General features: G+C 31.0%; 1 protein-coding gene across 1 annotated transcript in view; it reads right to left on the bottom strand.

Annotated features, from left to right (window-relative positions):
- LOC129231494 (phosphatidylinositol 3,4,5-trisphosphate 3-phosphatase TPTE2-like) overlaps positions 1-14303 on the bottom strand; it is a 94215-nt gene that overhangs the window by 16682 nt on the left and 63230 nt on the right. Inside the window, 5 exon segments of the mRNA XM_054865823.1 lie at positions 6206-6303; positions 9382-9487; positions 9608-9688; positions 13689-13839; positions 13921-14002. Coding sequence (XP_054721798.1) covers positions 6206-6303; positions 9382-9487; positions 9608-9688; positions 13689-13839; positions 13921-14002 — 518 coding nt within the window.

The raw sequence follows: 14303 nt of genomic DNA on the forward strand, positions 1-14303 counted from the left end.
TTTAGACAATGTTTGGTAATGTTAGTGAGGGGGGGGGGGGGGTGCAAAACTTTTTTGAAGTTGTAGTTCTAAAAACGCTGTGTTTGACGATGTTTGATAATGTTAGGCATCCACGGATGGCTAATTATCGGAACTTGTTTTCCTAATTAGTCGAGGCGAAACCCCCTGCTTTTAGTTTTAGGTTTGAGCTCTTGTTTATTGTTTATAGTTTAGAAAGTGGTGCATTTGCCCAATGTTACTCTATATTGCATGTACTGGAGCTTAAACATTCTCTTTTAGTTCTTAGTTAAATATTTGGTCTTTTGACCATAATTAATGAATTCTCCACGGCTGATGAGCTCTGGATTCATACTTTATCTTTTCCTATTTAATAGCTTTTTGCAATTTTCCTTTTTATCATCATTATTTTTATATAATTTGTTTAATATTTGAAATTTTGTTTGCTTAATTATATATATATATATATATATATATACATATTTTTTTTAATTATTTTTTTTAAAGATTTTACATTATCTATTTTTGACCCCCTCTATTCATCACTGTCAAACGTGTTCATCGTACAGATCTGTATTACTTCCAGAAAAATTCATGATAAATTAAAATGAAATTAAATCTTCTGACCATTTTTTGCAACAGATTATTTGACGCCATCCTGTCTTCATTGAAAAATTTCTTTTTCAATGCTACTAAATTTTCAAAGAAGTGCGTCAAAAAAGTATTATTCTTGCATCTTACTATTTCTTATTGAATAAATTTACATAGTTTTGTTTCCTCCAAAAATTTCATTTACAAAAAAAAAACTCCCAAAAATTTTGATGGTGCAACTTGGGCCATAACCCCCCCCCCCCTGTGGGCACCCCTGCCTAAGTATCAACATATATTACTACCAACAGATTAAATGGCAAAAACAGATCTGACTCCAGGATTTAAAGATTACCATAAAAAAAAATTAATAAAAAAAAGACAACCACCCTTGCACAACAGAAAATAAACCACAGAAAATATGCAGCCATGAAAACAGTATTAGTGATGTTATTGTGGCAAATATAGAACATGAAAATGTTGTCACGTAATTTTCAACATTTACATACTCAGTCTTAGGAACAGCATTTAAAAAGAAACAGTTGTTTCCTTTAGTAACGCAATGAAAGTTGGTAAGCAAACCAAACAAAACTTGTATTTTGCATTTTCTCTGATATGTAAAATCTTTCCTTTAAACTTCTTTATTTTGATTTTAAAAAATCTGATCCCACTTTTTTAATCTAAAAAGACGTAAAACTACTGGTGAGTAGCAAACCATTAAACTTGTTTGATTTTTTGATTCTATTGTTATTTTTTTAACCATAACATTTTTAAAAAAATAAATGTTTTATTTTAAAAATAAATTTAGAATCCAACATTTAGCTCGTTTAAATCTAGTAGTTTTCTTTAAAATCTGCAAAAAAATTTAAAATAAAGCTTTAAATTAACTTACTAAATAATTAACTTACCCGATACAATAACCAAAATTTTAGGATGCGCTACAAAAACTGAAAAAATTCCCACATTTTAACACCGTCTCAAACGTCCTTCTTTAAATCACTTTTACTTTCTAAAGTTGACATTAGTTTAAGACAATAGTGAAACTTAGCTTGGATGTAAATGAATTAAAATTTTCGAAAAAGCATGGTAAAATTAGAAGGGTACAAGTCTTAAATTACACAATAAGACATTAAAAGGTTTAAATAATGCTAAAGACAATTATTAATGTTCAAGCAGTAGAATAACATAGGTAATATGAGCAAGTTTTATAAAAGTGAATGCATTCTGATTTGGAAATGCGTAAAAACTCGGGACTGGTGCATGAAAGCAAAAGAAACGGCTAAGATGCATAAATTTTATACCTAATCTGTAAAATTCACAAAGTGTGTATGCTCTAAAACCTAAAATCCATGACAAATTGCCTGTTTCCATTATTTTTGAGCATTTTCTGCCGAAAAACCATTTTTGACTGCGGTCAAAATTCATGACTTTCCATGAGTTTCTCAATTTTTCAGGTGAGCAGATATAATGCAATCTCAACCAGAGCATGGGTGTTATTGATAAATTTAACACTTCTTCCAATCATCTTTTAATGGTTCAGAATTCACTTTAAGTTGCAGGTCCATCAACATTTCTTAGTGGCACCAAATGTTCAGCCTGTTATAATCAAACAAAAAATACAAGACGGTCCACTGTAGGGTACCCAAGAACTACCTTTCATCCTTCTATGAACTGTTATTTGTCTTGATATTCATTTGCAGAATTTTGATATCATACTTCCATTATGTTAAATTATTAAGCAAACAGAGAGATATGGAGTCTGGATGATAGGACAGTCAAGGAACTGGACAAAATTTCGAAATATCTGTTGGAAGAGATGTTACCAAGCTTGCTGCAGAAATATTTGAAAAGTAGAGAAAAATTATTCTTTTGCGTTGTCACATGTATTATCTATAGTTTCAACGAAAAAAAAACACAGAAATAAAGTAAATTTATCGGCTCTCAAAAGTTGCTGCCTGAGGCAAGGGCCTTGGCTTGCTCCCTCCTAGATGCGGCACTGATATCATGTACAATATGATACAGTTGACAACCATAATGTTTCAAAACTTCAAGAGTTCTATTAAATACATTTGGAAAAACTTTTTCAACTATACTGCCGTGGACAGTAACTGCAAATTTTTCATGGTTTTGCATTTTGTCATCTATTGTATGTTAGCTTTATGGTACAAACTTGCTTATTAGGTTTTCGCATTGGAAAAAAGTGCAAAATCATTAATTCCAACGTTTTCCTATTGTTCGTATTGAATTCAAAGCCAGTTTCTTCAACTATCTTGGAAATACAGTTCTGCAGATACTGTTGTTTACTTGCCCATGGCAGTATAGTTTATTGTATCTTTTTTAATGCTTAAACATCATACATAACAGCAAAAACTCAGAAATTACATACATTAATCTCAGGCACATTTGAATTCCTGTTTTAAACCAGAGACTGTCTGGCTGGATAAATGAGGAATTAGGATCTGCAATCAGTATCATGCTTGTGCATATTACAAGTAAAAAGCACACACAAATTACACAATATGTATCAAAAATTTGATTTGCATGAGGTTTTCTCTAAAATTCCCTTGATTTATATGCAGAAAGTTTTAAATTTATGACTATTCAAATGACTACCGTCTATGCCTTTCAAAAGTAAGTATTTTATGTTCGAATAGATGTTACTTCCCCACATAGCTAAATTGAAATAAAACAATGAAATTATAATATTTTGATTAACATAATTTCTGAATTTGCAAATTTTTAAACCAAAACCAATAATTTATTTAGTGTTGATGAGTTATATTTCTAAAGCTTTCGATAAGGTCCCACATGTTGCTCTACTTAGCAAATTAGCTGATATAGGAACAGGAGGGAAAACTTTCATTTGAGTAAAAAACTGGCTGACCGGAAGGAAACAAAGGGTAGTTGTAAGGGGAAATTATTCTAATTGGAGTGAGGTTTTATGCGGGGTTCCTCAAGGATCAGTGTTAGGGCCTGTTTGTTCATTGTTTTTATGAACAATATTTATAAAAATAGTTCTGGGAACATGAATTGTTTTGCTGATGATGTCAAAGTCATGGGGAGTGTAGAAAATGAAGAACAAGCAAATCAGCTACAAGAGGATCTAGATCATATTACAGAGTAGGCTGATAAATGGGGTATGGCTGTTAATGTTGGGAAATGTTAAGTGCTACATTTAGGGAATGGAAATAAGTGTACAAGTTAATATTTGCAAGGTTCAGTCATTAGTCAGGCAGAAAAAGGTACTGATCTGGGCGTCTTAATAAGTCAGGATTTAAAGTTCAGCCAACACAGTGCAGTATAGCTAGTAACAAAGTCAATAAGATGCTTGGGTTTATCAATAGATCTATTTCAAACAAATCTAAAGAAGTTCTTCTGCCCTTATATAGAAGTTTGGTAAGACCTCATTTGGAGTATGCTGTTCAGTTTTGGTCTCCTTATCTTAAGAAAGATATTAATGTATTGGAAAGGGTTTAAAGGCGGGCTACAAGGCTAATAAATGGACTTTCTCATTTAGACTATGATTCCAGGCTTAGAAGTCTAAAAATGTACAGTCTTGAGCAAAGAAGAGACCGAGGGGACATGATTCAGTTGTTTAAATTTATTAAAATGAAACATGTTACGGGGCTGAAGTTTAGCACTGAAAACAGGACAAGGGGCATTGTTTTAAGCTATTTAAATCTCAGGCTAACATGGATGTTAGGAAAAATTATTATTATAACAGGGTAATGGAACCTTGGAACAGCTTACCGGAAGAGGTGGTAATGAGCAAGGGAGTAGATAGTTTTAAGAGGGCCATTGATCATCACTGGGGATTGTAAATTGACTAGGACAAGTCCAGCTGGGCCCAGAGCCTGTTGCTGGTCGTCTCTTTTGTATTTGTTATTTAACATTTTAGGTCATTAAAAAAAAATTCAGCTTACTACATGATTGCTTGTATTAGTGATGTGAGCAGCAAAAAATATTTAACAAATTTTTCGATATCGCAAATTAAAGTACTTGCAACAATGTCTGCGAATATTACCTTAAGCAGATACGAAAGACTCGCTACAGATAAAGAATTCATCTGGGCAACTTATGTATTTTATCAATGCATTACAAGAGATATGCTTAGTTTTAATTTCCTTTTTAAACAGTAACCAATGTTTTAGAAATAGTTGGATCAATAACTGCTGCCAAAGCAAAGGCTACAGTTAGAATAAAAACTGCCATTAAAAAACCAGAACATAATAAGAGTAATATAGTGATTACCCCAGTAGCAAAAAGCTTCGTAGCTGTCTGCGACAAGTTTTTAGAACTTCATAATCTATCTGCAAAATTTGCGCTATGTTTCAATTTAAATAAATAAATAAATGAGGCTTTTTAAAATAATTTTATTTGAAACCTGGCAGGAGGTGACCTCCCCCCCTCTCTCCCAAAGACTATGGTACACCTCCCGAAATTCTATGAAGCATCCCCCTCTCAACAGCGAGAACCCCCACTCCACACTGAGACCAAAATCTTTCTTAATTTAGCCCCCCCCCCTCACTAAAATGTTTCAATGGTGCAATCTGATGACCCCCCGTTCCCCTGTCCTTGGTGGGCATGCAAAAATGTTAACTGAATTTAACTCTTTGAAACTCTTAAAAATCTCAGAATTTCATTTAACTAAATTTTGTGGTTTTAATAAAAATAAAAGGAGGTTTTATTTGATTACCTCTTAAAACGTACTAAACATCAATAATTCGAAAAATCTGATTATATAGCGGATGCAAAGAGATCGCAATTCTCAAAGTGAGGGCTCCAAAGTGATAAAAACGAATCATAAAAAAATTATTTTTTAAAAATTAGTTAGAAGTTGCATTTTAGAGGCCTATGATAAACATATCATAAAAATCTGTCGACACAGCCGAAGCAAAACTAAAATTAAACCATCTGTTTTCAGCATTTAAATCTTTGACTCAAACAAAAACGGAATTTTGTTTTAAAATCTTCAAAAGATGATTTTAATAAATTTTTCATTTATTTGCCTTCATATAAAACGAAGTTAGATTGAAATAAAAAAGTAAAAATTCGATTCTCATATTGGATGCAAACAGATTGCATTTTTCAAAATGAAGGCATTAAAAGTATAAAATCAGTAAATAAAAGTGTTGATTAAAGTACTGCTAACGATATGATAAAACAAACAAGCAAAATTATTCACAATGTTTAGCACTATAAGTTACTTATCGCTTGCATCACAGAAGTGTGCTTTTTTTAAACTGAAATAAGCGTAACTTTGAATTCAGATTTGCTTTTCAATAGCAATTTGAAAAAGATCCATTTTGCTTTGATTTATACGTGCAGCGAACACTCACGTGTGTGTGCGTCATGACATGACTTAAATCCTTCCCTCCCTTCTTGCGCAGCAGTAGCAGTTTGTGCAAATAAATGTCCGAGAGTTGCGGACCTTTTTTTTTTGCAGACAACACTTTTTTAATTCTTTTTTGCGGACAAAACTGTCCGCAATTAAGTTTCGTTGTCCGCGACAATGTCGCCGTGTCGCGGCGTTTCTGCCACAGGGGTGATTACTTAGATAGCTTTATTTGTATTTGCAGTCAGATGCACAAACAGAAATAAACTAGATTGAGGAACTTACTTGGCAATTTTTGTTAGAACCAAAGTCACATTCAAACACCTTAGAGCGTCCAATAAAAACTTCACATGAGAAATCTGAGCCATCTCCTTTCCCAATGCCTGAATTTATAAATTACACATAAGGAGAAGATAAACAAAACACATCATCACAACTCTTTGCATTTGGAAACTCAGACTAGCCAAAAAAATTAATTTAATTTTAAGAATGTTTTGGAGATGAGCTCCTTAGCAGAAAGATTGATTAAAAAAAGCTCTAAAAATATTTGTTGAAAAAATTATATTATGAGAAGTAAGACTAATAAACTATAGTTAATTAAAAAAAATGAATTACTTTCAGTTTATTTGTAAGTGTATTGTAACATATGGATTTTGATAATACCAAAATACATTTTACTGATATGCAAAATTGGGTAAAACCAGTAATATTATACCGATGCGATTCCTCCAGTTGTTTGCTATTTCGATTCAGTGTGTGGGGTCGCTCTAGAAATTCTTTCCCAGACCACACTCATCGTGAGAAAAACATGTTATGCTGGTGTTTTATATCTGTCACCAGAATGGGAGCTGGATAAATATAAGACCACACGTAAATACGGCTTTTGCTCCCCTTTTCTGAGAAATATTCGAAATGAGATCTTCAAAATAGCTGAATTTTATCCGGAGCTGGACATTTGTTGTGCACATAAACTTTCTCCATTTGGTGTGATATGATGTCTGTGCCAAACGAATCCCCGTATATAAGAGAAAATAAATAGGTCAAAAGAGGAGCCACTCGGAGAGCAGAGAGAGCTGTGAGCCCCGGACTATGGGCTCTCGTAGTTCAGAATATCTTTGTAACATTAAATAATTTGTAACTTGTAAAATAGCTGTAAATATTGATCACATTAAACGTCTCTAAAAGACCATGTATTCTCTTGTTATCTTTACACAAGAGGTGGAAACGAAACAATATTATGGCAACTTTTAAAGCATACCATGATTAAGAGCTTGATACTGTACAATTGGTAAAGCAAAAACTTCATATCTTTGCCTCAAAGCAACAGTAAGATATCCTACTGTTATTCCTGGGACTAGATACTATTGCTTTAAAGCAACAATACTATAATTATGAAGAAGAATATAAAAAATGCTAATTGAATCAAACACTTATAAAAACACTGCAGAAAAAAAAAACATTTAAATGCTTCTGACACCATTCTTACAGATTCTGATGCAAAATAAACCCCTAAATCCAAATATGACCTGTTTTGCCCAATAACCCCCCCCCTCTCTTTTTCAGTTTTGTTTTTAGTTTCATAGCTATTATTTTTATTTTGAGAGGAAGGGAGCATTATAGCTGTTAGCATTTTTCCGAGGGGAAAGAGAGGTGAGAAGTTCAAAAATTTGAACATTTGTATCAAGAAGGGACACACATGGGAGTCTTAAGCATTTAAAAAATCATGAAAATGATTTTTTTAACAATATTTTCAAGTACATGAAATACACCGCCAGCTCAGTAATTTCATCTGAGGACTGTCCTTGGATGAAATGACTGAGCTAGCGGTGTATTTCATGTATTTCTGCCTTAACCCTGGTTACAGGGCGGTAACTTACTGAAAATATTTTCAAGTGTCCATGTTTGAAAAAAATTTCAAGTTGTAAAATTATTTTAAAAATAATTTGCAAGCAACACATGTTTAGGCCAAGGAGTGCAGAAGGTCTGAAAAAGGTAAGAAAGGAGACAAATTTTAAGAAGGTGAGTAAAAAGAGATAAAAATGTAACTAAAAGCAGTTTCTTAAATAAATAAATAAAAATAGAAAATAGATATTGCTTTCTAACAACTGTTTTAGTAAAACAAAAGATTTCTTTGTGGTCCTGAATATGAATTTTGATGGAAGTTTTGATGGAAGATTCATTACAGAGCTAGAAGCCACAAAATTAAAATTTTAGGACATGCTTTCAAAAACAAACAAACAAAAAAAAAAAATCACAATAAAATCTATGTATTTGTTCATATTTGTATTATTTTGATATTTTTGCTCAGGTTGACCAGTAGGATCAGGAGTGAGAGTTACAAAAATTCTCAAGACGTAAATTTTTCAAACAGAAATGAGGTGTCCGAAATTTAGTTTTTAAGTTAAATAATTGAATACAGCACTTTTAACTTTACAAAAAGAGTTCAAAAATAGAAAATATTACTAACACATGAAAGATAGAATTATGCTGATTTTTCCAAATAAAATGAGAAATTATTTCCCTTTATTTAAGAATAATTTTACCTCATTAGACAATAAATATCAGTTTTCTCTCAAATATGATAGCAAAATGCAATCTTAAAAAAAGCAAGTTTTCGTTTTCGTAGATTAAACTCATTCCCTGTTTATACATTGTTTTTATTTTGTTCTATCTGACTTCGTTAAACATTTTTTTTGAAAACATTGAAGTTCCTCAAACGACGGAAAACATTCACCACTGCGTGGGATAAAGTTTTTGGATTCATAATCTTCTGTCTAGGAGTCAAGTATGATACTTTGATCTTGCAAAAGCGGTCTGCCAAGTTTTTACTTTTGCTAGTGGGAAGGACATAATCCCACCAACTTATACTTTTTACTCAATATGAACAATTCATATACCTTGCATGTGCTGTGTTCAGTGTATTTACTTGATCCTTAGATGCAAAGACAAAAAAAAAAAAAAAAAAAATGCAGGAACTACGCTTTATCTTCCTGCGCAGTATAGCACTTTATTACCCTTTTTTCTACTTGTGGCAGTATTTACACAAAACCTAGGGACACATTAAAAATGATGTGCACAAAAAAAGCATAATTTGATGAATATTGATATGAAAAGTTTAAGTACACTGTTATACAAAATCATAATGCATATATATTTATTTTTATGATACTTTCATAATATCGTACAATTGACAAAGAGTTGACAAATGTGTGTTGAGAAGAGAAGACACAAAAAAAGACTTTTCACCTAAAGTTCATTCTTCGAAAAAGAAAATTTAAACACAAAATATGGCTGATACACATTTTTAACATTTGTTGTGAGTAATTTAAGTAAAATATGTTGTTACATTAAATAATGAAAATAAATATTTAAATGAAAAGACGCAAAAGTTAAAAATTGAGAAAATAACTTATATAGACACACCATACACACCAACAATTCAGAGTATCGAAGGAAGTTACCTGCTAAAGCAGTAATCTTTAGTTCTCTGAGCAGTAAATTAACTTCTTTAGGAGGCATACCATTATATTTTTCTTTTATAAGTTGAAAATATCCTACATAACGATTCTAGAGCATAAGGATATCAAAAGATGTTAATTATTAATCTCGGATTTTTATTCAACACGTACAATAATTATTTGAATACACTTAATACATGCACTTATGAAAATCAGAAAATTTGCTTACCTGGCTTGGTGTTTCTACACCTTGAAATTTACTGCTTTTCGAAAGATCAGTACGCCTGTTACCAAAGTAATCTAAACTTGCCTGACAGAAGAAAAAGTCTATTAAATACTAGTTTAACTAGTAATACTAGTTTAACATGCTTATTATACATTTTTTACGCATTTAATACAACATGTTAAGAAATGAAAATAAGAGAAGGGGGACTTGAAAAGGGCACATGTGAACATGGTATGTTTTACTAAGATAACTTTAAGCAAAAATTCTTGAACATTTCTCAAGTAATGGCAGTACCAGTTCTATCTCTTAGTAAAACTTTTAGAGCCATGAGCCAGTTTAAGTGTTTGTAGTGACAAGTTCTTTGTTTCAGCAAGTGTCGTACATAACTTTATCACTATCTTCTTCATGTGGAAACATATTTTAAACCTTTTAATAAGCTAAGCTTAATTATTGCAAACCATTATAACCTGTTTGAATGTTCTTATAAGCAGTCAAGTAAATTTATGACAATGTTAAAAATTTTGCATGAAATTAAGAATTCTTCATTTTTACAAGTTAGTTCTAAGGTGAATGATTGGGCACTTCTGAACACAACATCTAGGATAACATATAAATAGTTCCCATATCCTCTCTGTAATATTAATATTAGTGTATGCTATTTTAGTGTTAAAAAATGCATAAATACTCACAATTATTATTTTTCTGCAATCAATTAGAAAGTTTATCATCATTATTCATTGTACACTATATTCATTTATTTGTTGTTGTTTTTTTAGATTTTTTGTTACTAAATAGGTGGTCAACAATTTGTTATATAATACTTACAGGAAATAAAAAGATAAAATATTTTCTCAAAAACTGAAGTTTAAAACAATTTTTAAAAACATCATAATACTTTGTATATAGCTTGCAGTCGCAGATGCATGTGATTAGCATATAGGCTGTATATGCTAATCACGTAACTGCAACATATATTTCAGAAAAATGAACCAAAAATGGGGATTTTTTTAACTGTTTAATTTTGCTCCTTATATTTTTATAAAAGATAGATAATGGATTTTTATTACAAAAATAAAATTTTAAATGCAATACCTACTATGATAAGATAAATAAATACCTTTGTCCTGAAAAGTAAAGTAAGAAATAACAATGCCGGAAAGCAGAAATTGCAGTAATCTGCAATTTGTGCTTTCTATGACGTTATTTCTTACTTTAATACCTACTATATTTAAACTTTTTATACACACATAAGAAAGTAATTGATTATATGCACATCTTATTCAATTAGAGCAAATTAAGCAAAGTGTTTAAGCTAAGTTTAATACAACTAGTGTAACATGATATAAAAACACAACAAAATGATGTTCAGTACATAGATTTTACAAATCTTTTACAGTACGATATATCTCGAAACACGGTACTATACACAAGCCCATATTGCACTCTTTGAAGCCATAATGGGTGAAAAACTAAAATTACCTATGCCATCTGTTAGGAAAATAGTGAACTAAGTATCCTAAAGTGGAAACAAACTTAGCTTGGGCTTCACAAAATAGAAACGTTAATTTTTCTCCGGTCCAAACATAATTCAAGCATCACAGAAACTGCATGTAGTCGTTGTCTGAATTTTATTTGTGCAACACAGGCAAGGGGTTAAAAAAGCAATGTATAATGAGAAAAATCTTTACATAATAAAATATTCGCTGTACTATGTAGTCTGACAGTTATGTACACCCAAACCTGTTTTTGCCAAACTAGGGCTGCCTTAGCCCTGACTTAGGGCAGTAACTTACTGCAAAATACCTAGCTTTGCCTTCAATCTCTACCTTGAACTGCACCATTGCTGCAGTCACTCATCTGGCAGGCTAATTCTACATTAGCTACAAGTTATTTTGGCTCTCTTTGCTCCTTTAAGAAGTTTTCTGTCTCCAGCTCAGTTACTTCCTATTACGGGCTGAAGAGTGCTAAAAAGCAGGAAACTGCAGTCCTCGGATGGAATAACTGAGCTGGTGGTGTATTTCAGCCTTAGCATTGGCTTAGGGCAGTTCGGAAGCTCGCCAACAAATTTTTTTTTTTTGAAATTGTAGCTCTAAAAATGCAGTTTTAGATGATTTTTGATGATGTTAAGAGGAAGAGAGATTCAAGGGCCCAACCCCGCAAATTTTCTTAATTTGTAGTTTAAAAAATGCATTTTTGGCAATTTTTGGTAATGTAAAGGGAGGGGGGAGAGGTTTAAGGGGTTCACTAGGTCCTTTTTTGAAATCGAATCATTTAAAATGAAATTGTTGATTATCATCTGATATGCTAAGGAGAGTGGCAGTTGAGGGAATACTTTTTAAAATTATAGTTGCAAAAACGTAGTTTTAGATGCTCGTTGGTGATATAAGGGGAAAGAGAGATTCAGGCCAATTCCCACAAACTCTTTGAAATTAAACTCTTTAAAACACAATTATAGACCAATTTTGATAACATTAAGCTGGTAACACTAATCTAAAAATTGCCTTACTCTCACTTTATTTGGTATAACTTATGACAGTTTCAAAACCTTTCTTGTCCAGTGTTTTCTCCCTGCTCGCTTTTTTAAGAACATTGTTATTTCACTAATTCTGCTTCTGTGTGAATGGAATACTATTTCCTTCTTGTATTCACTAGTAAACAATATTTGCAATTTAATAAAACATCATAGATTTTAAGATACAAGAACTTTGCACTATGTTACATGTATCACATGCATTTTTGAAACTCAAATTGTGCTTAAATAATAAATAGCCATTTTTCTGGATTAAATCATCAAATAGCTGCTTTCTTCCCCTTTTACTTCAATTAATTATATTTTACTGTTGTGAATAATTGATTTTAAATATTAGAAATCATTTGAAGTGTCAAGGAGCTTAGCTATAAATTTACCCCCTTTTTTCATTTTTTCCCTTGATATTCAAAGAAAAATTTTTTATGAAATATATCTTTTAATTTATACATTTTATTAATATTTTTAATAATTTAAGGACAATTATTACAAATATGAGAGTAGAAGTTTTTACAGCTTATTTCATTTATCTCTAAAATACATATATATTTTTATATTACTCCAAACTTAAAATTTTTTAAGCCCACAATAATAAAAAAGATAAACAGACAAACATACTATAATCCAGGAAAGTAACAACTTATTCCTAATAAGAAAAATTATGTTAAAAAACATAAAAGAAAAAAGGTTAAAATCAAGTTTAAAAAATAAAAGAAAACTAAAATTGTTTACCTGAAAGAGAAAAAAACAATACCTTTATAATAAAATAATTAAGCTAAAAGTAGTAATTGATGATATTTATATTATCTGGTGCATTTTCTTACATAAATACTAAGAAATTACAGAAGTACATAACATGTGAGGTAATTCTTTTTTTTTCTATACATACAAATAAAAAGAAAACATTTTAATTGCATTTTAGACACAACAAAATGTAAATTTAAAGTTATTTTATCAGTTTATTTAGCTCAGATTTATTTTGTCTGCATCTTGCCAAAATTTCAATTTCTCTAGCTTTAATTTATTTTGTAGCCTTCATAATAAAGTAGAAAAGAAATAAAGAAATCAAAACCTTTTCAGCTTTTATTTCAAAGCTTCCCCCTGCCCCTAAATTTTATTGATAATAGTTATGGGCTTTTCAAACAGGAAACTGCCTTGCTGAAAGTCCTTTCTTGAGACGCCTATTTTCCATAATTCTCCACAATGAGATTCAAACTTTCAGTAGTGCAAATCTTTCTGCAGATGTTCAAACATTTACTAACACTAAGCACATACTCAACAGTTTCACTGTCATGCGATGAACAGCTAAGTTTTAAACTAACATCAGACTAATTAGCAAAGAAGTATTTTATTATTCATTGCAGAACACGCAAACCTTTTTTTCTTTACAAGAAATATTTAACAACCATCTAGCCAATTATAAGGATAAGAGATGAAGCACTTGAACTATTTCTTGAATATGACTACACAAAACACAAACAAAGTAAATAAAATGAAGAAAATATAAAATGTATGGCTTTCATTTAAAAACAAACAAAGGAAAATAAAGTATCTTACTTCAGCACTCCCAAATAAACCAGCTTCAACAAGCCAAACACATATCATTGTTCCAGTTCTTCCTTTTCCACCTTTACAATGAACAGCAATTACATTCTGCTTATCTTGGTCAAGCCATTCACGAACATTTTTCACAAATTGAACCATATCACTTAAAAAAACAATATCTTAAAATTAGAATTGCATACTTTTAAAGCAGAAATTATTGAATTAAATATATGTCTTGACATACTTGATTGATGGAACATTATGATCATCAATGATAAATCTTTCAACCCTTCCATGAAAATATGTGTCATCATAAGTTTTCTCACCTAAAGCATAAATATATGTTTAATACCACAAAATACACGTCAAATCAGCTGCAAACATGATGAAAATGAGTTAGTCAAGAACTAAGTGAGCTTACTTTCCCAGATATTAATTTGTGATTTTTTGACACCAGCTAAAAATCTCCCTCTCAGTTTGTGCAGAGACCAAAATGTAAACTATTTCAAATGCACTTTATTACAATTAAAACAATTAACTGAAAACACAAAATATACCTATTTTACCAAAGAAAGCTATTACTAAATTTTAAAATTATATGAAATTCATTCTTTCAAATTATTCAAA

Source organism: Uloborus diversus, chromosome 10 (assembly GCF_026930045.1).
Source record: "Uloborus diversus isolate 005 chromosome 10, Udiv.v.3.1, whole genome shotgun sequence".
NCBI lineage: Eukaryota > Metazoa > Arthropoda > Arachnida > Araneae > Uloboridae > Uloborus > Uloborus diversus.